Here is a 26,842-nt window from a genome sequence, read left to right as displayed (position 1 = left end):
AATTCATTCGAATCCCAGAATAAGCACAGAGAAGCGAAGAAGACAAAATAAAACAAAAGTTCCGGACAGAATCCAGAGCTAAACAACATCGAAAAAAATCGATCGTTAGCAAGAGCCGGACGAAGTCATCGAAAGAGAAGATGAATCGCCGGAGACAAAAACCGGCCGGCTACACCAAAATATGGAGAGCCGCCAGAGACAAAAACCGACCACATCTTGCTGAGAAAGCCACTTTGTGTCGGAAGCAGAGTACCGGAAAAAGATCCGGACATGTTAGCACTCTCTCTTGTGGTAATCATCTACTGACTACATTCAATTAATGCGGTTTACATTTTCATAAAAAGGCTTGGTCAACTCTAAAACGTACACGTGTTATTGCCGTCATCGCGATACGACGAATATACAATATAGAGATAAGTCAGCAGACGTGGCTATGATCTGCAAAAGCTGTCAACATTGACCTTCCGATCGCTTTCCCTTTAAATCAACGGTTCAGATCAACATAGTGACACTTGTCTTTCTAAAAGGTTAGGTATAATTGAACTTATCGAAGTTGAGTAAACTTTGGTTTACAACAGCCCACGTTGGATCGTCTTTCAAAATAATACAGCGATATTATTTCTTACGGAATACTGTTTTTTTTTTTCAAAAAACTTGTGCCTTGAACCAGCGATATATATATACTTATTAAAAATATAGTATACATCAATACATTTTATATATACATAAGAAGAGTACAAGAGATGCGAGTTTCAAATTTTCTTGTAATTTAATAAAACTATGTCAAACAACTGAAGTAATAATCTAATTGATTAGAGAGAAATCGTGCTTAAAAGATACGTTTGTACTTTGTACTTTGGAAAATGACATCTTACATTTGCAATCCAAAAATATATTGTTACCCGAATTGCATTAAAACGTTATCGACCATCGGACAAATTGGGTATGTATTATGCAAATTGATCTACCATGTGCAAAGTGACTAGTTCTGTGTTGTGACCAACGCAATATCTAGTCATCTTTACCATATTACTAGTAGACTACGAATAATCTTATCTACAAAATCACATACACACATTGCTACATCTGTAGCATGATTATGAATCTATGATCAATTAATTAAAGACCAATACGACGCTCGGACAGGCTAATCAAGACGCGTATTTTGATTGATTAAAAGAAACCGAGTCAAAGGAAAGCCTATAAAAGCGGATTCATTTCCTCTTTTCCATCATCAGCCATTGATTTCCTCTCCTCCATAAAATTTCTTTTCTTCTTATTTATATATTCTTATTCTTCTACAAGAAGAAAACAGAAGACATTCTGGTAATAACATTCTCTTCATACCTCTCTTTACATTCATATACCTGTATATACTTGTGTTAATTGTGTATATTAATCAAAAGTTGGTGGAAAATGGCGGGAAACGGAAACGAAAACGCTGATGGAGACTTCAGTTTCTCCGCTGCTGCGGCGCGTGATGCGCTTCCAAGGATCACAACGGAGAAGGGAGCCAAGTCTGCAGACGTGTGTCACGATGACACCGCACCGCGGGTTAACTTCCAGACCATCGACGAGCTCCACAGTCTCCAGAAGAAACGATCTGCTCCCACCACTCCTCTCAAAGAAGGAGGTGGTGTAGTGATGGGAACCAGTGGCCCTACCACTCCTTCATCCGGCGAGACCATGCTTCAATCCGTCAGGTGTGCACATTCGTTATTAATAATCCATGGAATCATTCCATCGTTTTGCATGTTACCAATCATGGACCAAAATACATACCTCCGTCGATAATGTATTATATGAAATTTGATAAATTAATGATAAATATATAAAAATTTTGATGACAGTGCATCGTTGGCTTCGTTGACGAGAGAGACAGGACCGAAGCTTATCAGAGGAGATCCCACGTCGGCCGCGAAAGTGGCACACGTTCCACACACTCCTACGTCAGTTCCAGCTGCTGACGTCAGTGACAGCGGCTTGAAATTCACTCATATCCTTCACAACCTCTCTCCCGCCGGTAACCACCCAAAAAACGCCACCCATTTTCATTAACAAGATTTTAACTTTTAATGAAACACAGAAGTCACATTTCGAATTTTATGATTTGCAGAATTGTACGAGCAGGCGATAAAATATGAGAAAGGATCGTTTGTGACATCGACCGGTGCGTTGGCTACGTTGTCGGGAGCCAAAACCGGTCGATCTCCTAAAGACAAGCGTGTGGTTAAGGATGAGACAACTGCGTCCGAGCTTTGGTGGGGAAAGTAAGTGTCTCTCTTATCTACATTTACATAATCAAGATCACCAAATATTGAACGTTGGAAACTGTAGTATATTGATATATGGTGTTATTAATCATATCATCCCTGATGCATTACGTTACATTTTTTTTTATAACAGAGGATCACCAAACATTGAAATGGATGAACAAACCTTTTTGGTGAACCGAGAAAGAGCTGTTGATTACTTGAACTCTCTGGACAAGGTAACTTATTTAAACAAACATTAAAGATTATGGTTGAAATTATTTGCACTATTAAGTAAAATACACACGTTAATGGATTATATATGTATTATGGTCAGGTGTTTGTGAATGATCAATACCTAAACTGGGACCCAGAGAACAGAATCAAAGTCAGAATAGTATCAGCAAGAGCTTACCATTCACTTTTCATGCACAACATGTGTATCCGTCCAACACCTGAGGAGCTAGAGAATTTTGGGACACCTGATTTCACCATCTACAACGCAGGAAAATTCCCATGCAATCGTTACACTCATTACATGACATCATCGACTAGTGTCGACATAAACCTAGGAAGAAGAGAGATGGTGATTCTAGGGACACAGTACGCTGGAGAGATGAAGAAAGGGCTTTTTGGTGTGATGCACTATCTGATGCCTAAGAGAAAGATTTTGTCACTTCACTCCGGTTGTAACATGGGCAAAGAGGGAGATGTTGCTCTCTTTTTCGGTTTATCCGGGACCGGGAAGACTACATTGTCGACCGATCATAACCGGTATTTGATTGGAGATGATGAGCATTGTTGGAGTGATGCTGGAGTCTCGAATATCGAAGGTGGATGTTACGCGAAATGTATTGATTTATCGAGGGAGAAAGAGCCTGATATCTGGAACGCTATCAAGTTCGGAACTGGTACGTACATCATTATAACAGAAACTCTTTTTCTACAACCCTAACGTATATCTCACGTAACAGTTTTGGAGAATGTTGTGTTTGATGAGCACACGAGAGAAGTGGATTATAATGACAAGTCGGTGACGGAGAACACACGTGCGGCTTATCCGATTGAGTATATCCCTAACTCTAAGATACCGTGCATTGGACCACACCCTAAGAACGTGATCCTATTGGCTTGTGACGCCTTTGGCGTGTTGCCGCCGATCAGCAAGCTGGATCTTGCTCAGACTATGTATCATTTCATCAGTGGCTACACTGCTCTTGTAAGTCTTCTATCATCCTCCAAGATTCAACCGAATACGATCTTCAGGTTGATGAGCAACGAATCTGTGGGTTTGTAGGTTGCAGGAACAGAGGAAGGAGTTAAGGAGCCAAGAGCGACTTTCTCGGCTTGTTTTGGTGCTGCGTTCATTATGCTTCACCCAACCAAATATGCAGCTATGTTAGCCGAGAAAATGCAAGCTCAAGGAGCCACTGGTTGGCTTGTTAACACCGGCTGGTCCGGTGGAAGGTACTACCATCTATCTCTACTTCAAGCTCTCTCTCAAACATAAATCATCTGTTAAAACTTTGTACTGTTGATAAAATTGTAGCTATGGAGCTGGAAGTCGGATCAAGTTGGCGTATACAAGAAAGATAATTGATGCTATACATTCAGGAAGTCTGCTGAATGCAACATATCACAAAACAGAAATTTTTGGTTTGGAGATTCCAAATGAAGTTGAAGGAGTGCCTTCTGAGATTCTGGAACCTATGAATGCAGTAAGTTAGAGAGAAGAGAGACAAAAAAAATTATTAGTAGTATTTGTTAGGAATGAGAATAAAAACCAATTAATTAATGAATATGTATTTTGTTTGGTGCAGTGGGAAGACAAAGAGGCTTATAAGGACACATTGTTGAAGTTGGCTGGTTTGTTTAGAAACAATTTTGAGACATTCACTAGTCATAAGATTGGAGATGATGGCAAATTGACTGAAGAGATTCTTGCAGCTGGTCCCAACTTCTAAAGTAATGAAGATGATGAACCAACCATTTAAACAAAATATAAAATAAAAATAAAACGGCTTATATGGTAATTTAAAATAAATTGATAATGTTTAGACATTTTTTTTAAAAAAAAACTCCATGTATTTGGCGGCTCATTTGTTTTTCGGTCCTATTTTTGTTCTAATTGAAATGAGAACTATTCTTTTTTCTTTTCGTTCATGAATGTTTTATCCAAAAATAAGTTTTCATACTCTCTTCATGGAACCCCTCGCTACAAACAAATGCTTCTTTCTTCAAATAGTTGCAATGTGGCAATCCTCTGTCAAGCATTTTTTGGTTATTGTATTGTTGATCTAAGTTGATCAAAGTTTCCTGTGAATTAGTAGCTTAGATTCAAAAGAATAAATCATGATTTGGCAGAACAGAGAGCTGTGGCGTTGTAACAATTACACATTTTTAATCGTTTTTAAAGTAGAATTAATTATAAGATCAGGCAATGTATTACGTGTGTGGTTTTGTTGCTTGAAGTATTTACTTTTTTGTTTTCTCTTAAATGTTTGATGAGAAAAAAAAATTCCATCCATTTTACTCTATAAAGACTGAAAAGGATAAAAATCATATTTTATTCAAAAAAATTAGTTTATGTACACCAAAGAAATTAAGAAGGGAAGGAGAAAGAAACTGAATCAAAAGAATTGCAGTTTAACTGAACAAATGTGGAAGAAAAAAATCTAAAAGAAATTATTGTGGTGGAAGAAAAAATGATAAATGCCTTCAAAATTTAGACGGGAACAGAGTTGTTGTCTGCTTTGGTTTCCAATTTCTCTTCCTCCTCGACCTCATCGTCACTCTTTTCATTAGACCGGTCCACACTATTCATAAATATCCCTGCAAACAAACAAACAAGATTACTTGGAAAACTATACATAAATCAAGCAAGAAGAAGAAATAATCTCAAGTACTAACCAATGCCCCATATAATAGCTGCGAGGAAGAGGATTGAAGTAATTATAAGAGTTGAAGTCCTCCAGTTTTTGAGACGGTCCTGCATTTTTCCATATAGAGGGGAAGAAGGAACATCGCCTAAGATATGGATCAAAACAGTTGAGGAAGCCATTGATAGTGGTCTCAAGTTTGGTCTAACGCAATGTAGACACACAAAGTTAACCGGAGCCTGCAATAAGAAGAAACAAACAAAATAGTTTAAGCTCAAACGCAACTGTAAAAAAGAAAGAAACAGTATACAGTTGAAATATTTGATTATATTTACCTGTGGGGCAAAGATTAAAATTTCTCCCACTGCGAATAGACCGATGAAGGCATACATATTCTTCATGCAGAAAGCAGCGAAACAAAACGCTGCCCCGAATAGAGTTGATGCCGCTAGTAACTGTATAAAAAACAATCAAGTAAAGATAAGGATTATTCATTGTAATAAAAAAGGAGTTTAGTGAGAGTTTTTGGATCTTAGTTTTTTTTTTTTTGTTACCTTGAAGGTGTTTGGGAGTGTAGCGTTGATGCGATCAAGGACATAGCTTCCGCCTAACGTACCAATGATACCACAGATGATGGTAAGGCCTCCAAAAATCATGTCTGCGTTTTTCATTTGGTAGATACCAAAACCAGCTTTTGGTCCCCAATATGAGTAAGCTCCGATCACAAAGTTGTAGGTGATGTAGCCAAGAACGTTCACTATAAACACTTTCTCGCTGAATAGAGCCTTCATGTCTTTTCCAAATACTACTACCAGGTTCTGGCTCTTGGGGGATACGGTTTTGATTTGAGAAGCTTCAGCATGTGTAAGAGCGACCGTTTCAATAGATGTAGAGGGTTTCTTAGATTCTTTAGCAGCAAAACCTATCAAACAAAGAGGAGGAACATTTTAATCAGAAGTTTCCAGATTAAACTATATGATAATAGTAGAATGAAAAGATTACAGCTACCTTTGAGCTGTGGAGGTTTGATACAGAAGGACAAAACAACAAAGAAAGCCATTGCGATTGCCTCAATGTAAAACGCCCAACGCCATCCAAGATGGTTTCCAACCTAAACGTGAAAGCAAACAATATATTATAAACTTAAACATATAGAGCAGAACACCTGTAATAAACAGAGAAGAAGTCAGGCATTATGCTTACATATCCACCAAACACGTAGCCTAGAGCAACTCCTGCTGGTATACACATGTAGAACAGTCCAAGCCATAAATTTTTCTGGAAAGGACAAAAGATAAACTAGTTTAGCAGAACTGAGACAAAGGAAAAGAAACCAAAACAGTATTAGTAATGAGAACTAACCCTTGCAGCAGGAGCGCTATCATCGATGTAAGGTGCTGCAAGACTAATGAAGGAAGCCTCACCAACCCCAACAAACCTGTTAAAAGAAAAAGATGTTAAGCAAATAAGAAGAAGAGTGAATTGGAAAGAGTGAGGAGGACTATCTCACATTCGAAAAACAGCAATCATCCAGAAGTTGTAAGAGAAGCCGCAACCAACAGCAGCGAGAGTCCAAACAGTTAGTCCCACTCCAATTAGTTTAAAAGGAGTGAACCTGCAAAGCAAATCATATTAATATATAATAAAAAAACACTGACTTTTTGAGTAAACACAGATTCATGATTACAACAAAAAGAAAAGAAAAATGAAACCTTTTGGAGAGTGCAGCGAAGATTGGAGAAGCAACAAGAAGACCAACCATAAACGCAGAGGACAAAAGACCATCTTGAAAGTTGCTTAACTTAAACTCTCCTCTATATCAACAAACACAAAGTTTCAGTCTTTCATAATCAGAAAGAAGAATAAGGAAAAAAAAAAAAGAAGATGTTACTGAATGCCAGTGCCAGCAGAGCAAAGGCCCTTGGCATCACAAGTCCTCGAGCTTCCGTTAACACCATTACTCGCAATCACTCCTCGATCCACGTAATTGATCAGGTTCACGATACACAAGATCGCAACGAATCTACAAATTACAATCCCTCTTCACGAGTTAGAATTTAAAAAAAAAAAAAAAAAAAAAGATTCAATCTAGTTCTCGTGACATAGATTCAAAATCACGAAGCTATATTTGCCTTCAAAAACTTTTATGGAATCATAAAATCCAAAATCATAGATTCTGTCATTCACGCTTAAATCGTGAGAGAGAGAGAAATCATTATCGTCATCATCATCATCATCATCATCATCATCATCACCAATAAAAGAAGAATGAAGAATAAAATTGTACCTTCCCGGAGTCCAAAATCGTTTTGTAGCGGTCGAAGAAGATGCTGCTGCTGTTACAGCCGGAGAATCTCTCTGCTCACCATATTTCGTCATTATCTTTTTTTTCTTGCTCAGATTGATTACACTTGTTTCTTTACTAAACGATAATAATTTAAATTATATATACAGTTCTTTTTTAATTCCTATAAACTCGATATTCCTGTTTTGATTTGGACTATATTCTTATTTCAAACTTGATTTGTTACATTTATTGGTATTTTCAGTTTTTTTTTTTTTAATATTTTTAAAATATCACAACGATATCAGTTTCTGATTTTCCTTTTTTTAATCAACAGGATTCTAACAAAAAAAAAAAATCAAACATAAACAGCTATTTTTAATTCGTTAGCAACAACAAAAAAAACAAAGAATTCCAATATTAGTTTTTTTGTCAGCTTTTTCAATATTAGTTGGAAGTCAATTAAACATACAGCTAATCTTACTAAACACACGGCACAAAGGCACGTGCCTTATTTAATCCTTTTTCTCTATTTTGATGAAAATTTAATATCCATTATAACTTTAATGATTAATTGATTTACATTACTCTTAATTGTTCTTTTATGCTCTAATGTAAGAGTGGGATGGTGCAAGAAAAAGTCTCTTACCACCAAGATCGACAAAGTTCAGATTTGCTGCTTTCGCGAGAGAAAATGGTATATTCCCATATGAACTAATTGTTCCAGATTTTTCGCATGCAAACTTTGAAGTCATACCAAAAACCATATGAATAACAGGAAAATTGTTTATTTACCTATGAACTAGTTGTTCCTGTTTTTTTCACGCATGAACTTTTAAATCATGCCAAAAACCACATGAACAACTCTATTTTTTGAATTACATACACAAACTATCGATTTTAAACTAATTCCTCTAAAACCGTAAACGTGTTATTTAAAAGTTAACTTGGTTGAACCTAACTTTCTCTCTAGAAGAGTTCCCAGCCGCCAAGACCTTCGTTCTCAGATCTGCCACAGCTTCCCCGGTGGTTTGGCTTCAGCCTCTGCCGGGGAGGCTCTTCCTCCTTTTTCTCTACTGTGTCATGTGGTGTATCCTCCTCTTCTCTTTAGTGACGTCTTCTTCTCATCCTCTCTATTTGAGATGCAGTTTTATGTGCTCTTCATGGAGGTTAGAGCAAGGAAGGTGTGTTGGCTCCTTTTTCGGTTTAGTCTCCAGTTTGCTCCAGCCATTGCTCTCGTTTCACAGAGTTATAAATGGCGGTTCTCTTTGGTGGTGGTTGTCCGGCCAGATCTGTGGAGTTTACTTGGTCGTTAAGGAGAGGTCTCTGGTTGTTTCCAGATCTAGTTTTGTGTTCCTCTGCAGTATCCAGTTGGTGGTGGTGGTCTATTTCTATTTCCAAGTTGGTCTCGGATCTTTGAAGTTTGGTCTTCGGTGTTGAAATAGTGACAATGGTGATCCATGTGTCTGCCTTCGGATCTCCTTACGTGATGGTTTTGATGGTGTTGGTGGAGCTACGTGGCTGACCTCACCGGTTTAGTTCTTTTGCAACGGGATCATGATGGGCTTTCCATGTGCGCCAGCTTAGGTTCTTTGTTGCCATTCATCAATGTTCACACCTTGATGTTGGTAGTTGGTTCGAGTTCTTGTTTCTAAGTTTGGTGTCGATTCTTAAGATTGCTTTGTTTGTGCGGCTCGTTGTAGTTCGCTGGTGATTTTGCTATCCATTCATTTCAGAGTGGTTAGGCCTTGCTACTTGTTTCATGGTGGTTTCTATCTAGGTGGGTCGTATTATGTGTTGTCCGACTTCGCCGCATTCATAAGTTTTATGAAGATTAATAGGTCTTTAACTTGCTGGATTGTAAAGCCATGGGTTCTTTGTGATGGGAGTTGTCTATCTTGGGAGAGTTGGACTCTCATCACAGTGAGAGAGGTTTAAAAGCATCTATGTTGTTCTTGCTTTGTGAGTCATACTCCATCTCTCTCACTCTCACAATCTCATGTCTTTTTTGGGTTTTTGAATTTACTTCTTACCCACATGTGTATGAGATTAGTTAATCTATAGATGCCTACTGGTGTCTTTTTCATTGAGTTTTAATTGTTGACCAGTTTGGTCTAGACTTGTAAGGATACTTTGATTGAATACCAAGCGTTAAAAAAAAAGTTAACTTGGTTTATGACAGATGGAGAGTCGGTTTAATTTGAGTTGATAAAAAAATACTACGTCGTTTTATTATTTTCTTTTTTGTCAATTGCTCATTTTCTTCATAAATCGTTTTATTTTTCATCATCAATTGGAGATACTGCACCGATTTTATAGTTCCTTGTGGCAATACATGGAGATTGGTAAGCTAGTAGTTGTTGCTCTTCTTTCTTTATGCGTCATGTAAAACGTTTTATTCTTCTGCAGAATAATAAATTTTATCCCCAATCGATGATGAAGAGTAAAACGATTTCTGAAGAAGAAAAATAGTTGACTAAAAAAGAAGAAAAGAAATAAATTGGCTTTCCATCTGTCATAAATCATGTTACGTTTAAATAACACTGTTTACGGTTTCAGGGGAATTGGTTTAAAATCGGTAGTTTGTGTATGTAATTCAAAAAATAGAGTTGTTCATGTGGTTTTTGGCATGGATTAAAAGTTTGTGTGTGAAAAAATAGGAACAAATAATTCATAGGGGAATAAGCTATTTTCCCGTTGTTCATATAGTTTTTAGCATGGCTTAAAATTTCGTGTGCGAAAAAGCCGGAAAAAATCCCCTATATATTAATTGAGAAGCATTTGAAAAATTAGAACCTTAATTTTGTATTAATTAAAAAAAACCCCAAATCCTAGGTGGCACTCTAAATGCCTTCTAAATTTCATTTCAAAGAATTCTAGAGCATCTAATATAAAGTATAGTTTAATCTAATGGTGTCACATTATTCCATAATTATATAACACTAAAGAACATTATATTAACCTAAAATATATGAAGTGTGTATTCTTTCCTTAAATAAAAGCTACCGAATTACCTAATATGATTTACATATATACGGGAATTAATGATTATGAATAATAAAGATTTGATAACAATTTTTGCATCTTTCTTCATTTTTGTTTAAATTTATATTATTAAAAAAACTTAAACAATCACATTAACCATATAATAAAAAATTAGATTTTTTCTTATATGTTATATTTTGAATTTTTTAAAATGACTTTAAATTACAAAAATGAGGAAACATTTATATGTTATATTTTTTTAAACGACTTTAAAATACAAAAATGAGGACACCATATATGTTATATTTTTCTTATATGTTAGAATTTTCTTATATGTTATATTTTGAATTTTTTTAAAAAGACTTTAAATTACAAAAATGTAAGTTTTCCTTAAGTATACGACTAAAAACATTAAAATGATATGTATCAATTCGATGGTTGATTTGAAAGGTTTCAAAACCATATGGAAGATAAAAGTCAAAATAATTCAACTGTGAAAACAATACTGTTCACTTTGTTCAAGAATGTGTTCGCTGGAAAAAATAAGGTTTTTATGTCATATTTTGTTTAATGTCCACTAGAGAACATTATATTAACCTAAAATATAAGAAGTGTGTATTATTTCCTTAAATAAAAGCTACAGAATTACCTAATATGATTTACATATATATGACAATTAATGATTATGAATAATAAAGATTTGATAACAATTTTTGCATCCTTCTTTATTTTTGTTTAATTTTATATTATTAAAAAAATAAACAATCACATTGACCATATAATAAAAAATTAGATTTTTTCTTATATGTTATATTTTGAATTTTTTTAAATGACTTTAAATTACAAAAATGAGGAAACCTTATATGTTATTTTTTTTTAAAAACGACTTTAAAATACAAAAATGAGGACACCTTATATGTTAGATTTTTTCTTATATGTTATATTTTGAATTTTTTAAAACAACTTTAAATTACAAAAATGTAAGTTTTCCTTAAGTATACGACTAAAAACATTAAAATGACATGTATCATTTCGATTGTTGATTTGAAAGCTTTCAAAACCATATGTAAGTTAAAAATCAAAATAATTCAACTGTGAAAACAATACTATTCACTTTTTCAAAATTATGTTCGAGGAAAAAATAAGGTTTTTATGTCATAATTTGTTTAATGTCCACTAGAGAACATTATATTAACCTAAAATATAAGAAGTGTGTATTCGTTCTCTAAATAAAAGCTACGAAATTACCTAATATGATTTACATATATATGGCAATTAATGATTATGAATAATAAAGATTTGATAACAATTTTTGCATCCTCCTTCATTTTGTTTAATTTTATATTATTAAAAAAAATAAACAATCACATTAGCCTTATAATAAAAATTAGATTTTTTCTTATATGTAATATTTTGAATTTTTTAAAATGACTTTAAATTACAAAAATGAGGAAACCTTATATGTTATTTTTTTTTTAAAAACGACTTTAAAATACAAAAATGAGGACACCTTATATGTTAGATTTTTCTTATATGTTAGATTTTTTCTTAGATGTTATATTTTGAATTTTTTAAAACGACTTTAAATTACAAAAATGTAAGTTTTCCTTAAGTAGACGACTAAAAACATTAAAATGACATGTATCAATTCGATGGTTGATTTGAAAGCTTTCAAAACCATATGGAAGATAAAAGTCAAAATAATTCAACTGTGAAAACAATACTGTTCACTTTTTTCAAGAATGTGTTCGATGAAAAAAATAAGGTTTTTATGTTATAATTTGTTTAATGTCCAATCCGATCAACCCATGATGTATTAATTATAATTTTGTTCCATTATTTTTAATAAAAATTGATCCGATCCATCGGAAAAAAATTATATAATAACAACAAAAAATATTTTATATATATAAATAAAATGATCACATATATAAAAAAAACTATCGATAATATATATATAAATAAACTCACCATGCGCTTGCGCAGGTCTTATCCTAGTTAGTTTATATACGAAGAGGCCATTTTTCCGCTTTCACAACTACATTATGGCGAGAATTATAATAACTAATAAACTTTACAATTGATTATAAGTTGAGAAATAAATTACATTACAAAAATACAAATGATAAAAGACATGAGACTGATACTCTCAATGTGATTGAGGAACCAAACAAATCTTCTTCCTCTTCACTACTTTCACAGGTTCTTAATGGAAGTATATGCGGAGATTTTTAACATTTACACCAAAAAAAAAAAGTATATGCAGAGATGTGAACGTCACAGCACAAGTCTTTCTTCGTAGCTTTCGTTATCTTTAACTTCCACAACCTCCCATCCTTCTTCTGCATCATAACACACACACACACACACATCCAATCTAGCGTATAAATAATATAATATTACTAAGGATATGTCTCCGAATATAGAATTGATAAAGTTAGCAGTGATGGCCTCTTGTTCATGTGTTCCAACATGCCTGAAACAATTACTTGATCATTATATTCTTGTTTTCTAACTGTCTTGGCAAAAGACATACTCAGACATGTTCTTACCCGGTTCGGGGGTTTAGTTCGATTGGAGCTGTTCCGTACTTCAAAGCCTTGAGCTGCACCATGAGAGAATAGATTTTATCAAATTCCCATCTGACAGAGCAATGATGGAGTTTTGGAAACCTACAGGGACTTGGAGAAGTTGATCTTGTAAGAAGTTTAGACAAAGCATAATGTCTGATCCCGCATAAATCAAATGAGAAACAGCTTCATTGTTTCCTGTCACAACCTTCAGATTCCCTCCCTGTTCAAGATTATATACAAACATCTCGTTTTCTGAGTGAGGAAGAAAGAATTAATGCAAGAATGTTTTTTACTTTACCTCAGTTTCATCTTGAGTTATATCAAGTTCCTTGATTATCTTCTGATCTTCATCCATCTAAACTATTAAAACCCAACTACATTTAGTACTTTAATTGATTTTAGTAATTGCTCTTTATGTTTAACAATAGTGAATAAAGAGTAATTACTAAAATCAATTAAGGGTAAAAGTTTAAATCATCTGATCTTCATTCATTTAAACTATTACTTAACAATCTTTTATATATTAATTGAGAAACATTACAACATTGTTTTGTAGCCACGTGTCACCACGATAATGAAATTCAGAATTCTTAGAGAAATAGGTTGATACATCTTAACTTATATTATACTTTTTATTAAACTAACTATTAAATTGATTAATAGTGCACAAAAGAATATTTTCGCACTTTCCTTAAATAAAAAGTACGGAATTGCCTAATATGATTAATGTATATATGACAATTAATGATTATGAATAATAAATATTAGATAATAATTTTTGTGTCTTAACTCTTTTTTTGTTTAATTTTATATTATTAAAAGATATTAAACAACCACAGTAACCGTATAATAATTTTTTTTTTATTATACGTTACATTTTGAAATTTTAAAACGACAATAAATTATTAAAAACATTAAATGTCTTACACTAAAATTTTGTGATCAATGATTTAACTTTTTTTGGTAATAACAAGATACACATGATCATAAATCGTATGAATATGAAGTCTCATTTACTAGACATTCATATTATATATTAATATAGTTAAAAATTAAACTACATAACATAGAAAAATACTTAAATATGATAATTTCTAAATTTGTATTGAAAAAGTATTGAAACCTTAATATTTTAATTTTGAAATTTGCATTAAAAATTGCACATTAGAAATTTTGTGTTTATCATATGAATATGAATTCTTAATAATAAATATTTATATTAAAATATATTATATATCTATGTCCATGTCATTGAAATTTAGTTATATACCATATAAAATAAATAAAATGACTGTTTTGATTTATTTACCAAAAAAGTATTGTAAATAAACAAGATATATTGTTTTGATTTATATCTTTACTCTAATTTAATTATATACATAATACCTAAATGAATACAAATAATAATAATAGATAAAAGATATTTCTATATATAACATTCATCCTGTGCAATTGCGTTCATCTAAACTATTAAAAATTATGCACTTGGGTTATGATTCCATAATAGGCTTTAGTTCACAATAGCTTAAACAAGTCGATTACGATGGAATATAAAATACCCAATAATTACATTATTTCTGTCAAACAAATAAAGCTTGGTTTAATAACAAATACAACTCGGTTTAACCTTCTGTTGCGACCACATTGACGAGACCACTTCGATGAATCTCTACGCAAGTTTTAAACCAAGAGGGTATATTCAACTAAGAGTTTCAGATGATTTGTATTAAAATGACAAATCCAATGTTATCCAAATGAAGATTTTAAAAATATTTTCAAATTCAGTAGGGATTATTGGTTGTTGTATTTTAATGGATTTGAAAATCCGAATTAAATCTAGTGTTATTGGTTCTATAATTTTCAAATCTGTATTAAAATTATGTATTATTGATTTAATGATTCATAAATTCTATATCAAATCAAGTGTTATTCAATCATACGGATTTACTAATATATTTGATTTAATAATGGATTTGTTTGGATTTTTTAGTTAAAAATACAAAGGCTCAAATCCGAGGGAAAACCTCCGGATTTGCATATTTTACTTGGATTTATAAATACTATATGAATTTTTAAATCAATCAAAATATATAAACCAATAACACCTCCTCAGTGTTATTGAACTTGTCATTTTAACAAACACTCTGAAATCCACTGTTATTGAACAAAACTTAAGTTGTAGATTTTAAAATGCTTTAAATGATTTTAGGGTATTTGAGAGGGATTTCTTAGTTATAAAAATAAAAATCCAAATCCTATGGTTTTAGATGAGATTCTAGAGTTATTTAACAAAAAACACACTAAATTCTAATATTCTCTTAAAATCATCTAAAACTCACTAAAATCAAATCACTACAAATTTCATATTCAATATACCCCCATGCCTAGTAGCCAAACAAAAACCAAGTGCATAATTTTTTTTTGTAACACCCACGTGCATAAGTAATTACTTCTAAGTTACAACTATTAAAATTAAAAATTGCTACCAAATAATTGTAGCTATGTAATAATCGAAAACATCACTCCACCTCATTATATGTGTAGCATGAATATACAATTGTGAAATTATCAGGTTTAGTATAGAGTACTTGTATATTTGAAATTTAATTTGACTTATTCAGCTATTTGAAATTTTGTATATAAAAAATGAATATAAAGTACATTAATTACCGCCGAAAAATATTTCAAATAATCAGAAATTTTATTATTATTTGCCAAAAAAGTATTTGGTTTCGGAAAAGATATGTTAATATACATACTAATTGATTATAAATACAAACAAATACAATATATATATATATATATATGTGTATATATATATATATATTCATATATATATATATATATATATATATATATATGATTCATGCATAAGATATTGATAGAATAAGAAATAACATATGTAATATATCATTTTGATTTGTATGAACAATGTCACACAAATAAAAATATAAAAAATTGTTACACAATTATAAATGTATAACATTATAAATTGAAAAACCATCCGCATTGGCTTGCGGGTCAAAGTTTAGTTATCATTATAACGAAATCTTTTTAATGTTTTTTAAACATGTCGTTAGATTATTGGGAAGTGTATTACAATCCGCAGAGAGGAAAAGATGGAGCAATTTAAACCTGGACACCATTCTTTTCTCTACTCGAACAAGTGACTTCAAGCTCTCAAGATGAACACCTGATATTTCTGAGAAGATGCACCCTACCTTAAAGAGACTAGTATATACTTAATGCATTCATAACTTTTATCTTTTAGAAAAAAAACTTAGAAAGCGAAAAATGTAAGAATATTTTATATTCTATGTGACCTATGTATCTATTGGTTTAATATAAAGTTCAAGTTCATATTAATGTTTTTAGATTCTAATATAAAAGACGATACCGTGATGGATCGGTTTCGATTAATGAGTTAGAATCCGGGTGTATTGATAACCCTCCTACTTTACCTTATATATATATAAATGTCCTTAATCTCATGATCATATATATGTATATGTAAATGGTAATAATAATGGAATATGTTACCATAGATTTAATATATATGAAGATACATTATTTAGCACTTGTGCGATTAAAATAATGAAGGGTTGCGTTGAAGTATTATGTCCGAGAATTGTGTTGGTTAAGACACATCTCTTTGATTATTATAAAAGTGACTTTTACGTTGTTTGACTTGTACAGAAGATAGAGTCTTTCTAAAACACACAACAATAAGATTTATCAAAAGGAAAGATTAAGGAAGCTTTGGGATTTCTTGGGGTAGATTTCATAATTGAAATCATAAAAGTTAATCTTACACGTGGTATCAGAGCCAGGTTGATTTGTTTAATTCGCCGTTATTGAACGTATGGCGTCATAGCACTTAAACATATTGGTAATTGTCAAGCGTGTGTTCATGAACGTCATTTAAAATTCTGAATGCATTAGAAAGTCGCGTTGGTTCGTATTTGTTTAGAAGTAACTAACGTAGCATGCATGATTAAGTGATTCTGGAATTTTGTTAACATGTGCTCTCATTAGTTTACGGTTTGCATCATGCGGTAAAGTTTAACGTTGTCACCATAAAGGCACACTGGATTTTGACCCGCGCTTTCAAAGCGCGGTTTTATTTTTGTTTTTTTTTTCAATTGACAAATATTTAGTAAATGTCACATTTTCATATATTTGTGTTTTATTTTATAAAAGACTTAAAAATTTTATCTTTATTTATCGTATTTCATTTTAAATGACTATTTATGTTAAAAAAATTAAACTTTATTTTTTTAATGAATTAAGTTGGTATAACTCTGATAAATTAATTTTATTATGGGGTTAATATTTTAATTAAAAAATTATATACTTTTAATAAAGATTTATACTTTTCAATAAAAAATTTAATTATTTTTATGAATGCTTAAATTATATTAAGAAAAGAAAAAAATAATAATTAAGAATAGTTGAAAAAAAATTATTTGAACTTGGACTCAATGGTCCAAAGGAAAAAAAAAGGTGAGAATTGAATCTGATTTTTTAATAGACCCAAATGGCCCAAGAGAGATTTGATTTGGGCTGGATCCAAAAATAATGACCCAATATAGATTTGTTATTAATATTACTTAATTGCCCTTAATGAAACATGCAATGTTAGTGAAGGAAACATGCCCCTAAGGTAATTATGACAATAGGATCCTGCTTTAATAGTATAGATGCATTAATTTTTTAATTTAACGAAGAATATATTCATTTTCTTTCGTGAACATATACGGTGTCATCTGTTTTAAAGAGTGTTTATGGGATTTGTTTTAAGGGTTTTTGCCAAAACTAACCCACAACTTGATTTTAACCCCAAACCTATACCCAAACTTGAATCAAATGCAAAACTAACCTAAAAGCCTAGTGAAATTACAGCTTAGCCCCTTGTGACCAAACAAAAAAACAGAAGCCATTTTTACGAATACAGCCCTAGTAAATCGTCTGAGTAGTCTGAGATGTTGGAAGTCGTCTGGACGACTGAAGTGTAAGTCGTCTGGTACCGGTTTATTTTAAAAATAATTTATAAATCTTGTAAAAAAATATTTTGATGCGTGAAAAATAAAAATCAAGTAATTATAAACAGTTTTAAGTGATATAAATTAAGATATGATAAAATTGATTTGTTTTGAAGATAGATGAGTGGAAGTAGTGAATCATGAAATACTTTGGTTTAGGAGTTTGGCAAACATATGTTGTAGTATTGTATGTATTGTTAGGGTTAAATTTTGGAAAACTAAAATGTTTTTTTCAAAAATTAGTTTTCACCTATATGTGTTTATTTATGTGTATAGTAAACACTTTTCAAGTTTGATTTGATTTTATGAAGTCTTTAATTAGATAATTAAGTTTAGGGGTTATGTTTAGGGTGTGGACGACTTATATTTCAGTCGTCTGTTGAATAATTTACTCGGACGACGTATATTTCAGTCGTTCACATCGTACCGAACCTTTAATTTTACCAATGTACGTTTTAACCTAACCGGATCATTTTACTCGGACGACTTACATTTCAGTCGTCTGGTGAAGAAATTAAAACAGACGACTTACATGTAAGTCGTCCAAATATTCCCGCCTAAAATTTTTTTAAAAAATTATTTTCCCGCTTAAATAATTTAAACCAGACGACTTACTTGTAAGTCGTCTGGAAAGTCTTCTATTTTAGTTTTCCGCTAAAAATATTTAATTTCCCGCTAAAAATATTAAACTCTTCTGGACGACTTACATGTAAGTCATCTGTTTTAATTTCTTCACCAGACGACTGAAATGTAAGTCGTCCAGGAAGTCGTCTGAGTCAAAAATATTTAACCTAATTGGATTTTTTGTCTCCCTATATAAAGAAAAATTTACACATTCTCTCTCCTTCTCTCAAATGGCTGCAACAAAAATGTAATGTTCATCATTCTAAAACTCTCCAACCTCTCTCTAATCTCTTTGACTTGAAAACACCAAACTTTATATGAATTTTTCAGTTTTGTCTCATGTATTTCTTACTAATCTATCTCTTTTGCAGGTTTTTAATCAAATGGTACTCATCTTCCACTAATTTAAAGGTAAATCTATTAATTTTAGATATGTATTTTTGTGTGTTCTATAAATATAGATTTATCTAATCTTCCACTCATTTTCTCTATTTTTAAGTCATTTGAACGTTTTTGGATATGCAGGTTTTTCAGATCTGGATTTGATATGCAGGTTTTTCAGATCTGGAAGACTTCTTGGACGACTTACCTGTTAGTCGTCTGGAAGTCGTCTGGATTTCTTGGAAGTCTTCTGACAAAGTCGTCTGGACTTCCAGGAAGTCGTCTGGACTTCCAGGAAGTCGTCTGGACTTCATGGAAGTCTTCTGACGAAGTCTCCCTTTCATAATAGATCTGAGCGTTTTGGTAAGTTCTTATGTCTGATTTTTCTTCATTTGGTAACTTCTTGTTGTATAAAGTTCTTACTTTTTTCCCAAACTAAAACTCTCCAAACCCACTCTAATCTCTTTGACTTGAAAACACCAAACTTTATATGAATTTTCCAGTTTTGTCTCATGTCTTTCTTACTAATCTATCTTTTTTGCAGGTTTTTAATTAGATGGTACTCATCTTCCACTAATTTAAAGATAGATCTATTATTTTTAGATATGTATTTTTGTGTGTTCTGTAAAGGTAGATTTATCTAATCTTTCACTCATTTTTTTCTGTTTTTAAGCCATTTGAACGTTTTTGGATATGCAGGTTTTTCAGATCTGGATTTAATATGCAGGTTTTTCAGATCTGGAAGACTTCTGGGACGACTTACCTGTTAGTCGTCTGGAAGTCGTCTGGAAGTCGTCTGGACTTCTTGGAAGTCTTCTGACAAAGTCGTCTGGACTTCCTGTAAAGTCGTCTGGACTTCCTGTAAAGTCGTCTGGACTTCATGTAAACTTCCTAAAAGTCTTCTGACAAATCGTCTGAACTTCCTGGAAGTCGTCTGGACTTCTTAGAAGTCGTCTGGACTTCTTAAAAGTCATGTGGTCTTGTCTACTCAAGTGGAATCCAAGCTTGTCTTTGTAGAGGAATGATCTATAATAGTTTTGTTTGTGGTCTGTTTTGTGAATTGCATGTCTACTCTTTTAGTTGTGAATTATTTGTAAAATCAGTAATAATGTTTTCCAAGATGTATTAAATGTGCTAACAATGTGTTTACACATTTACAAATCAATGAAATAATAGACTTCAGTAGCCTTTTTCTTATCTTTGGATCTCTCATATGCAATAATAAACTCCAATGGCCTTTTTCTCATCTTAATAAACAAGAATGTTGGTAGCTTTATATTGATATAACATTTTAAGAAGCATTTTAACCCTTCTTCCAACTCATAACAATAGTCATCATTATTGTCAATAACAATAATACTTAAGAGATGGAAACAAACAATAGTAACTAGTCAAAGCATATCATATTTTATTATAAGTTTGCGTTGAAAAACTTAGTCAAATTTAGTAAAACTAAGGGAGAGAACATATTTTGTAAATATGAGTTTTACATATCTTGAAGTTACTAATCACTCTTAAAAATACAAGTTATTCAAAAACTAACGTAGAAGACTTAAAAACTAGCGGAGAAGACGCGGACGACTTCAATCTAAGTTGTCCAGACGACTAAACTATACGTCGTCTGGTCAACGCAGAGGTTATTTTTGCAATTGACTTTGAAATCTGTTATTTCGGACGACTGAAAAATAAGTCGTCTACTATTGTTTGGCTAAAAAAAAACTCCAAAAAAGCTAGACGACTTACATTTCAGTCGTCATAGGTTAGTTTTGCATTTGACTGGATAATTTCAGAAGTTTGACTTCCCCAGACGACTTACATTTTAGTCGTCTGGCGAAAATTAAAATAATAATATTTTTTTAAAAGTAGACGACTTACAGTTAAGTCGTCATAGGTTAGTTTTGCAATTGAAAAAACAAACTTCAAAATTTAATTATACACAGACGACTTATAATTCAGTCGTCCACGAGACGACTTACTTGTAAGTCGTCCACGAGACGACTTACTTGTAAGTCGTCCAGGATTTTTTTCCGAGATTCTGGTCAAACCTCGTAAATCCTGGACGACTTACATTTCAGTCGTCTCGTGGACGACTGAATTATAAGTCGTCTGTATATAATTAAATCTTGAAGTTTTTTTTTCAATTGCAAAACTAACCTATGACGACTTAACTGTAAGTCGTCTACTTTTAAAAAAATATTATTATTTTAATTTTCGCCAGACGACTAAAATGTAAGTCGTCTGGGGAAGTCAAACTTCTGAAATTATCCAGTCAAATGCAAAACTAACCTATGACGACTGAAATGTAAGTCGTCTAGGTTCTTTGGAAAATTTTTTGAAACCAAACAAAAACAGACGACTTAACTTTCAGTCGTCTCAGGTTACATATTTCAAAGTCAATTGCAAAAATAACCTCTGCGTTGACCAGACGACTTCCAGGTAAGTTGTCTACAGCCAGACGACTTCCCAAGTAAGTCGTCTGACGAACAGATCTGGAAAAAAACTCGATGTCATACCTTAAATTGGTGAGATAAGTTCCTTAGCATACATAAGGCTTCTCCAAGCACACAGAATCACAAACGAAAGTAACCCACCCAGAATCGTTAGCTTCTATGACTTCATGAACCATAAAAAATTTAGAATCAAAATCTTGGTTTTTTTTAGCTCATTGTGGAGAGAAAGTGAGAGATATGTTGTGTTTAGTTCACAAGAATGGAAAAAGAAGAAGGGTAAATCGATTTTGGGAGCATTAAGAGCTTCAAATTGGTTGTTCATAGTGGTTGTGGTATTGATGACAATGACAATCTTGTAATTACTTGAAGATGATGAGGGTGAGAGAGTAAAAATGTCATTTTCGGAAAAAAAAAGAAAAAAAAATTGATGGCATTTTCGTAAATTATATGAACTTGTGGGGTGAATAGGGCAAAACCAATTTTCAAAAAAAAAGGAGGTTAGTTTTGTGTTTGACTTTAAGTTATAAGTCAATTCTGCAAAAAGCTCTTCTTTTAAATCATCAAAAAAAAAACTGACATTAAAGGACGGCATCGTATGAGATAAAACGTATATAATGGTACGGTACTTAATCGTGTGCACGAATGTTTAATTACATACAATTTTTTTATAATGATATGGTATCACCCGATCAAGTATGGCACTCTCGTAATGATATACGATGCCATAAGCTTTACGTGTCTGGAATTTCATATGCATGACGTTAGCATATGGCAATTCACTTAGTGTGTTGTATACACGTGAATTATCTATCAAACTAAATGAATATTTAAATTAAACAAGATGCATTAAGTTGTCGTTGCATGTTTCGGTTAATGGTGCTCTCGCCAGTAACATTGAACATGACACGAAAAGGCATGAATAAATAGATACTTAACTGAAGTTTATTTTATTAAAAAAAATAAATAAATAAATAATAATAATAAAATAAATAGTTAAGTCTAAAATGCTTCCGCTGCATTTTATTAAGAAAGTAATTGTGTTATGAAATATTAACACAATTTAAGTAGTTTTCCCCTTCGAATTTTTTTTTTTTAATGTTTATATGTATATAATATGATAGTCACCAAAGTGACCTTGTTATATTACATATAGATATTAAAAACTATAGAATTCATAATTGACCTTGATCAAAGATGCTAAATGACATAAAAGTTTGATCGATCAATTAATTTATTTTTTATATTCTAGGAGATCATCCAAAGGTGGATCATTGAATATGATTAATAATAAGAAAAGAATTGGTCATTTCTTACTATAGTCGATAATATGTATATCCAAAGATAACATACTTATTTGATTAGTGTTTGATTTGATTAATATTAAAGTATTTATTACTAGCATCACTGAAAGTATTTGTATTTAAATATTGCCCAAAGGTTATTTAAAATACAAGTGTTAAAGTTTCTAGTAGTCTAAATATATATTAAAGTCTCAAAGCACTAACGGGTAAACATGTATGAATGCTTGCAGCTTCATCAAATGTGTTTGCATCTGCTAACTCTGTGGTAAAGTTTAATGGCCTCAACTATGGTGAGTGGTTCAAGCAAATCCGGTTTACACTGGGTGTAATGGCTTTGGACTCTGCCATACTATCTGATGAGAAACCTTCAGCTATTACAGTAGATAGCTCCGAATCTGAAAAGTCTCGTTATGAGAGATGGGAGCGATCTAACAGGCTGAGCTTGAACCTTATGAGGTTAACAATGGCGGAAAGTATTAAGCCATCAATGCCTAAGACAGAGAAAGCAAGGGAATTCATAGAGAAAATTAAGGAGTGTTCACAATCGGAATTGGCTGACAAGTCGATTGTAGGAAGTCTCATGAATGAGCTAACTACAAAGAAGTTTGACTGGTCTCAGCCAATCCATGATCATTTGACGCACATGTCTAATCTGGCAGCAAAGTTAACGACCTTGGGAATGGAGGTACATGAGCAATTCTTGGTCCAATTCATCATGAACTCTCTACCTCTTGAATTTAGCCAGTTCCAGGTGAATTACAACACCATTAAGGATAAATGGAACTTTAAGGAATTAAAGGCTATGCTAATTCAAGAGGAGGGGAAACTAAGGAAGATGAAAGATCAAGTTGCTAACCTCGTAGGTCTTGGACGTGCCAGTAGCAGCAAAAGAACATCAAGTAGGAAGGATAAAAGGAATGTTAAGAACTTCGTGAAAGGACCTCAAAGTCAAATCCAGAAGGAAAAGAAGTGTTTCTTTTGTAAGCAAGTAGGACATTTCAAGAAGGATTGTCCTAAAAGAAAGGATTGGTTCGACAAGAAAGGTAAACATTACAGCTTTATTTGCTATGAAATGAATCTTGTTGAAGTTCCTAATAATACTTGGTGGTTAGATTCTGGTGCTACTACTCATGTGTCTCATATTAAACAGGGATTCAGTTCGATCCAGCCCATAAGAGGACCTGAACAGTACTTGTTCATGGGAAACAGGATGAAGGCGCAAATAGAAGGAATTGGGACGTATAGATTGATCTTGGACACTGGAAGTCATGTGGATCTTGAAGGGTGTCTCTATGTACCTGAGTGTGCTAGAAATCTTGTTTCTGTTAGTAGGTTGGACAATTTAGGATTTAGTATTAAGGTTGCACATGGTGTTTTCACATTGTACCGAAATGATTACTTTTATGGTAGTGGTATTTTATTTGATTCACTTTATAAGTTCAACCTTGATGCAAAGTTTTCTGAATCCCTAAGTCGAGGCATTAAGCGTAGCGCAATTAATGAAAGTTCTGCTTTCTTGTGGCATCAACGACTAGGTCATATTTCCAAAGAAAGAATTAAGAGGCTAATAAAAAATAAAATTCTTCCTCAGTTGGATTTCAGTGACTTAGATGTATGCATAGACTGCATTAAGGGAAAGCAGACGAAACATACTTTAAAGAAACCAGCCACAAGAAGCACTCAGCTTCTTGAGTTAATACACACCGATATATGTGGCCCTTTCGATGCTCCTTCATGGAGTGGCGAAAAATATTTCATCACATTTATTGATGATTACTCACGGTATGGATATACCTATCTACTGCATGAAAAGTCTAAGTCTGTGAATGTCCTAGAGGTATTCATTGACGAGGTGGAAAGACAGTTAGATAAAAAGGTGAAAGTAGTGAGATCTGACAGAGGTGGTGAATTTTATGGAAAATTCGATGAAAGTGGACAATGTCCTGGTCCATTTGCAAAGTTACTTGAAAGTAGGGGCATATGTGCACAACACACAATGCCTGGTACTCCTCAGCAGAATGGTGTAGCTGAGAGGTGGAACCGTACCTTAATAGAGATGGTTAGGAGCATGTTGAGTAATTGCTCATTACCCCTTTCTTTGTGGATATATGCATTAAGAACTGCAACGTATGTGCTAAACCGGGTTCCTAGTAAGGCAGTTCCTAAGACTCCTTATGAGCTGTGGACGGGAAGGAAACCTAGTTTAAGACATCTACGTGTATGGGGTTGTCCAGCAGAAGTAAGGCTATATAATCCACATGAAAAGAAACTTGATTCTAGGACTGTCAGTGGATTTTTTATTGGCTATCCTGAGAAATCAAAGGGGTACACATTTTATTGCCCTAACCATAGTACGAGAATAGTTGATTCGGGTAATGCTAGGTTCATTGAAAATGGTGAAACTAGTGGGAGTGGTGAACCACGAAAAGTGGACATTAATGAAGTTCAGGTTGAAGTTTCTTCACCTGTAGTTCCACCTGAAGTAGTTGTTCCTATTGTGGCATCAGACTCTAATGGCACAATAGGACAACAAAATGATGAGCCAGTCCCACTAGCTGAAGATACTGTTGATGAACATGTCATAATTCAAGAAGGAAATAGTGAACCACAAATACCTTTAAGGCGATCTGGAAGAGAAAGAAGATCTGCCATTTCAAATGATTATGTGGTTTACACTACTGAAAATGAATGTGACTTAAGCATGGATGACGATCCGATCTCATTCAAAATGGCCATGGAAAGTGACAATTCTGAAGAGTGGTTTGATGCCTCAAAAGAAGAAATGAAATCTATGGATGATAATCATGTATGGGACTTAGTAGAGTTGCCCGATGGTTTCAATACCATTGGTTGTAAATGGGTCTATAAGACTAAACGTGACTCGAAAGGTAAACCTGAAAGACGCAAGTCTCACCTTGTTGCTAAAGGTTTCACCCAGAAAGATGGCATTGACTATAAAGAGACCTTCTCTCCGGTTTCAAAGAAGGATTCTCTTCGAATTGTTTTGGCTTTGGTGGCTCATTATGATCTTGAGTTTCACCAGATGGATGTAAAAACCGCCTTTCTGAATGGAGATCTTGAGGAGGAAGTATATATGGACAACCAAAAGGATTCGTGGTCACAGGAAAACAAAATTTGGTGTGTAAGCTGAGAAAGTCAATTTATGGACTAAAACAAGCTTCTCGACAATGGTATATAAAGTTTAATGATACCATCACATCATATGGTTTTGTAGAGATCATTGTTGATCGATGTATCTACATTAAGATCAGTGTGAGTAAGTTTGTGATTTTAGTCCTATATGTTGATGATATTTTGCTTGCTGCAAATGACATGGGTATGTTACATGATGTGAAGAAGTATCTCTCTAAGAACTTTGAAATGAAAGATATGGGTGAGGCATCTTATGTGATCGGGATAGAAATATTTCGAGATAGATCACAAGGACTGTTAAGTTTGTCTCAGGAAGAATATATCAATAAGATCTTAAAGAGATATAAAATGGAGAAATGCTCCGCAGGAATAACTCCAATTCAGAAGGGGGACAAGTTCAGTAAAATGCAATGTCCTAAAAATGAATTGGAGCGTAAAGAAATGGAAAGAATTCCCTCTGCATCGGTGGTTGGGAGTTTGAACTATGTTCAAACATGTACTCGACCTGATATCAACTTTGCTGTTGGAATGTTGGGTCGATATCAAAGTAATCCCGGAATGGACCACTGGAAAGCTGCAAAGAAGGTTATCAGGTACTTGCAAGGCACCAAAGAGAACATGCTTACATATAGGAGATCTGATCAGCTGGAAGTCATTGGATATTCAGATTCAGACTATGCCGGATGCGTTGATAGCAGAAAATCAACGTTTGGCTACTTGTTCCTATTAGCTGAGGGAGCAATATCATGGAAGAGTGGAAAGCAGTCTGTCATTGCTACTTCTACCATGGAGGCTGAATTTGTGGCATGCTTTGAGGCCGCAATTCATGCACTATGGCTGCGGAACTTTATCTCTGGGCTTCGGATTGTCGACACTATAGCCAAGCCGCTGAGAATTTACTGCGATAATTCTGCAGCT

General features: G+C 33.1%; 3 protein-coding genes across 3 annotated transcripts; 1 reads left to right on the top strand and 2 right to left on the bottom strand.

The window, feature by feature from the left end:
* Positions 1–1,085: 1,085 nt before the first annotated feature.
* Positions 1,086–4,415, top strand: LOC106348105 (phosphoenolpyruvate carboxykinase (ATP) 2). The gene is made up of 10 exons (XM_048750615.1): positions 1,086–1,326; positions 1,407–1,703; positions 1,851–2,023; positions 2,117–2,270; positions 2,407–2,491; positions 2,590–3,163; positions 3,227–3,471; positions 3,550–3,719; positions 3,802–3,970; positions 4,073–4,415. Exons 2-10 carry the CDS (start codon positions 1,417–1,419, stop codon positions 4,214–4,216), a joined length of 2,001 nt encoding a protein of 666 aa, XP_048606572.1. The 5' UTR covers positions 1,086–1,326; positions 1,407–1,416; the 3' UTR covers positions 4,217–4,415.
* A 388-nt stretch (positions 4,416–4,803) lies between these two features.
* Positions 4,804–7,587, bottom strand: LOC106348102 (probable sphingolipid transporter spinster homolog 1). The gene is made up of 11 exons (XM_048750616.1): positions 7,419–7,587; positions 7,023–7,154; positions 6,844–6,945; positions 6,642–6,746; positions 6,494–6,569; positions 6,335–6,409; positions 6,140–6,242; positions 5,686–6,053; positions 5,467–5,586; positions 5,163–5,370; positions 4,804–5,084 (listed from the first exon to the last, which is right to left on the bottom strand). Exons 1-11 carry the CDS (start codon positions 7,508–7,510, stop codon positions 4,978–4,980), a joined length of 1,488 nt encoding a protein of 495 aa, XP_048606573.1. The 5' UTR covers positions 7,511–7,587; the 3' UTR covers positions 4,804–4,977.
* A 4,732-nt stretch (positions 7,588–12,319) lies between these two features.
* LOC106348103 lies at positions 12,320–13,580 on the bottom strand. The gene is made up of 4 exons (XM_013787764.3): positions 13,272–13,580; positions 13,077–13,193; positions 12,953–13,005; positions 12,320–12,876 (listed from the first exon to the last, which is right to left on the bottom strand). The coding sequence occupies exons 1-4, from the start codon at positions 13,326–13,328 to the stop codon at positions 12,678–12,680; spliced, it is 426 nt and encodes a 141-aa protein (XP_013643218.1). The 5' UTR covers positions 13,329–13,580; the 3' UTR covers positions 12,320–12,677.
* Positions 13,581–26,842: the final 13,262 nt, after the last annotated feature.

The sequence above is a fragment of the Brassica napus genome, chromosome C3 (assembly GCF_020379485.1).
Source record: "Brassica napus cultivar Da-Ae chromosome C3, Da-Ae, whole genome shotgun sequence".
In the NCBI taxonomy this organism is placed as follows: domain Eukaryota; kingdom Viridiplantae; phylum Streptophyta; class Magnoliopsida; order Brassicales; family Brassicaceae; genus Brassica; species Brassica napus.
The sequence above is the reverse complement of the archived record's forward strand: the minus strand, read 5'-3'. Positions and strand labels throughout refer to the sequence as shown.

Excerpts from the sequence above, each read along its gene's own strand:
- LOC106348103 (XM_013787764.3), bottom strand. The coding sequence starts at position 13,328 with ATGGATGAAGATCAGAAGATAATCAAGGAACTTGATATAACTCAAGAT. Across the intron at positions 13,006-13,076 it reads ATCAACTTCTCCAAGTCCCT|CTCAAGGCTTTGAAGTACGG; the intron begins GTAGGTTTCCAA and ends CTCATGGTGCAG. Across the intron at positions 12,877-12,952 it reads GAACTAAACCCCCGAACCGG|GCATGTTGGAACACATGAAC; the intron begins GTAAGAACATGT and ends TAATTGTTTCAG.
- LOC106348105 (XM_048750615.1), top strand. The coding sequence starts at position 1,417 with ATGGCGGGAAACGGAAACGAAAACGCTGATGGAGACTTCAGTTTCTCC. Across the intron at positions 1,704-1,850 it reads ACCATGCTTCAATCCGTCAG|TGCATCGTTGGCTTCGTTGA; the intron begins GTGTGCACATTC and ends TTTTGATGACAG. Across the intron at positions 2,492-2,589 it reads ACTTGAACTCTCTGGACAAG|GTGTTTGTGAATGATCAATA; the intron begins GTAACTTATTTA and ends TATTATGGTCAG.
- LOC106348102 (XM_048750616.1), bottom strand. The coding sequence starts at position 7,510 with ATGACGAAATATGGTGAGCAGAGAGATTCTCCGGCTGTAACAGCAGCA. Across the intron at positions 6,747-6,843 it reads TTCGCTGCACTCTCCAAAAG|GTTCACTCCTTTTAAACTAA; the intron begins GTTTCATTTTTC and ends TTTGCTTTGCAG. Across the intron at positions 5,085-5,162 it reads AGCTATTATATGGGGCATTG|GGATATTTATGAATAGTGTG; the intron begins GTTAGTACTTGA and ends GTTTGTTTGCAG.